This window comes from Cucurbita pepo, unplaced genomic scaffold (genome assembly GCF_002806865.2).
Source record: "Cucurbita pepo subsp. pepo cultivar mu-cu-16 unplaced genomic scaffold, ASM280686v2 Cp4.1_scaffold001150, whole genome shotgun sequence".
NCBI lineage: Eukaryota > Viridiplantae > Streptophyta > Magnoliopsida > Cucurbitales > Cucurbitaceae > Cucurbita > Cucurbita pepo.
This window is the reverse complement of record NW_019647342.1, coordinates 5,190-8,432: the sequence shown is the minus strand read 5'-3', so window position 1 is coordinate 8,432 and position 3,243 is coordinate 5,190. Positions and strand designations below refer to the sequence as shown.

Sequence of the window (3,243 nt, the reverse complement as noted above, 5' to 3'; positions counted from 1 at the left end):
AAGTGGGCTTTCACTATGGGCCGAGTTCGGCTTTCACTATGGGCAGACTTGGGCTCTCACTGTGGGCCTACCTGGGCTTCCGCTATGGACTTAGACATGGGCTTCGATTATGGGCCTACCTGGGATTCCGTTATGGACTTAGACTTGGGCTTCGATTATGGGCCGAGTTGGGCTTTCACTATGGGACGAGTTGGGCTTCCACTATGGGCCGACATGGCCTTTCACTATGGGACGACATGGGCTTCCACTATGGGCCTACATGGGCTTCCACTATGGGCCGACCTGGGCTTCCACTATGGGCCTACCTGTGCTTCCACTATGGGCCTACTTGGGCTTCCACTATGGGCCTTCCTGGGCTTCCACTATGGGCCTTCCTGGGCTTCTACGACGGGCCTACTTGGGCTTCCACTATGGGCCGACGTAGACTTGGGCTTTCACTATGGACTTAGATTTGGGCTTCCACTATGGGCCGAAGTGGGCTTTCACTATGGGCCGAGTTGGGCTTTCACTATGTGCAGACTTGGGCTCTCACTGTGGGCCTACCTGGGCTTCCGCTATGGACTTAGACTTGGGCTTCGATTATGGGCCTACCTGGGATTCCGTTATGGACGTAGACTTGGGCTTCGATTATGGGCCGACATGGGCTTTCACTATGGGACGATATGGGCTTCCACTATGGGCCTACATGGGCTTCCACTATGGGCCGACCTGGGCTTCCACTATGGGCCTACCTGTGCTTCCACTATGGGCCTACTTGGGCTTCCACTATGGGCCTTCCTGGGCTTCTACGACGGGCCTACTTGGGCTTCATCTATGGGCCGACTTAGACTTGGGCTTTCACTATGGGCCGACCTGGGCTTCCACTATGGACTTAGATTTGGGCTTCCACTATTGGCCGAAGTGGGCTTTCACTATGGGACGAGTTGGGCTTTCACTATGGGCCGACATGGGCTTTCGCTATGGGCCGACTTGGGCTTCCACAATGGGCCTACCTGGGCTTCCCCTATGGACTTAGACTTGGGCTTCGATTATGGGCCGAGTTGGGCTTTCACTATGGGACGAGTTGGGCTTCCACTATGGGGCCACATGGGCTTTCACTATGGGACGACATGGGCTTCCACTATGGGCCTACATGGGCTTCCACTATGGGCCGACATGGACTTCCACTTTGGTTCTACCTGTGCTTCCACTATGGGCCTACTTGGGCTTCCACTATGGGCCGACCTGGGCTTCCACTATGGGCCTTCCTGGGCTTCTACCATGGGCCTACTTGGGCTTCTACGATGGACCGACTTAGACTTGGGCTTCCACTATGGGCCGAGTTGGGCTTTCACTATGGACCGAGTTGGGCTTTCACTATGGGCAGACTTGCGCTTCTACTATGGGCCTACTTGGGCTTCCGCTATGGACTTAGACTTGGGCTTCGATTATGGGCCGAGTTGGGCTTTCGCTATGGGACGACATGGGCTTTTCACTATGGGCCAACTTGGGCTTCCACTATGGGCCTACCTGTGCTTCTACTATGGGCCTACTTGGGCTTCCACTATGGGCCTACTTGGGCTTCCACTGTGGGCCTACCTGGGCTTTTACGATGGGCCTACTTGGGTTTCTACGATGGGCCTACTTGGGCTATCACTATGGCCCGACTTGGGCTTGGGCTATCACTATGGGCCGACTTAGACTTGGGCTTTCACTATGGGCCGACCTGGCTTCCACTATGGACTTAGATTTGGGATTCCACTATGGGCCGAGTTGGGCTTTCACTATGGGCTGAGTTGGGCTTTCACTATGGGCCGACTTGGGCTTCCGCTATGGGCCGACATGGGCTTCCACTATGGGCCTACCTGGGCTTCCGCTATGGACTTAGACTTGGGATTCGACTGTGGGACGAGTTGGGCTTTCACTATGGGCCGACGTGGGCTTCCACTATGGGCCTACCTGTGCTTCCACTTATGGGCCTACTTGGGCTTCTACGATGGGCCGACTTGGGCTTCCACTGTGGGCCGACTTGGGCTTCCACTATGGGCCTACATGGGCTTCACTATGGGCCTATTTGGGCTTCACTATGGGCCTACTGAGACTTGGGCTTGCACTATGGTCCGACTTAGACTTGGGCTTCTACTATGGGCCGACTTAGACTTGGGCTCCCATTATGGACTGGCTTGGGATTCCACTATGGGCCGACTTAGACTTGGGCTTCCATTATGGGCCGACTTATAGTTGGGCTTCCATTATGGGCTGACTTGGGCTTCCACTTGGGCCTATTTGGGCTTCCAGTATGGGCCTATTTAGGCTTCCACTGTGGTTCGACTTGGGCTTTAACTATGGGCCGACTTGGGCTTTTACTAGGGGCCTATTTTTGCTTCCACTAAGGGAAACTGTTCGAGTATTTGTCTTCTTCTTCTTTTTTTTTTTTTCTTCCCTTCAGTTAGATACTATTTGTTTGAGATGGTTGTTATTTTAATTTCACTTTAGATATCGATCCATTGCTTACATTTATAGGCTCAAAATCAGCAACACACAATTTATCAACATAATTACAAAGAATGAAAAATATTTTAACGCGTACACAAAATCCGTGCCAAATATTCAGTTGTTTAGCCGGAAATCTCAACGGACTTCACATCCGCGTTCTTTTCTTCCGCCTTGGCCTTGGGCACCGTCACCGTGAGAACACCGTCCTCCATTGATGCCCTAATTTCCTCCATTTTCGCATCCTCTGGTAGCCGGAATTTCCTCTGGAACTTTCCACTGCTTCGCTCGATCCGATGCCATTTCTCGTTTATGTCCTCTTTCTCTACGCTCCTTCGGCCGCTGATCTGAAGCACTTTTCCATCTTCTATCTCCACTTTCACTTCCTCTTTCTTCAGTCCAGGCAGATCGGCTTTCATTACATGAGCCTCCGGCGTCTCCTTCCAGTCAACACGAGCGTTCATCAGATCAGAAGTATCTCGAGCGATTTCAGGTAAGTACGATGAAATAGAAGAGGGAAAGTGAAAATCGAACGGATCTGAGAGATCGAAAGTGGCAAATGGATCGAAGATGCTGCTCCGTCGGCCACCGAAAAAGCTTGGAATCATCGACATCTTCTGAGGTTTAGTTGAAGAAATTGAAATGATGAGAAATTTGAAATCGAAAATTGGAAGCGGTTCGAATGAATTTCACGCGAAATTGTTGGTTTGGAGTTTCTGATTGGGGAAGAAATTGAAAGAGGCGAGTATTTATAGCGACTGGGCGGAGATT

The 3,243-nt window shown here is 51.7% G+C and overlaps 1 protein-coding gene across 1 annotated transcript; it reads right to left on the bottom strand.

The window, feature by feature from the left end:
* Positions 1-2,567: 2,567 nt before the first annotated feature.
* On the bottom strand, positions 2,568-3,217 carry LOC111786176 (17.3 kDa class I heat shock protein-like). The gene has a single exon (XM_023666516.1). The coding sequence runs from the start codon at positions 3,084-3,086 to the stop codon at positions 2,598-2,600; it is 489 nt and encodes a 162-aa protein (XP_023522284.1). The 5' UTR covers positions 3,087-3,217; the 3' UTR covers positions 2,568-2,597.
* Between the last annotated feature and the right edge of the window lie 26 nt (positions 3,218-3,243).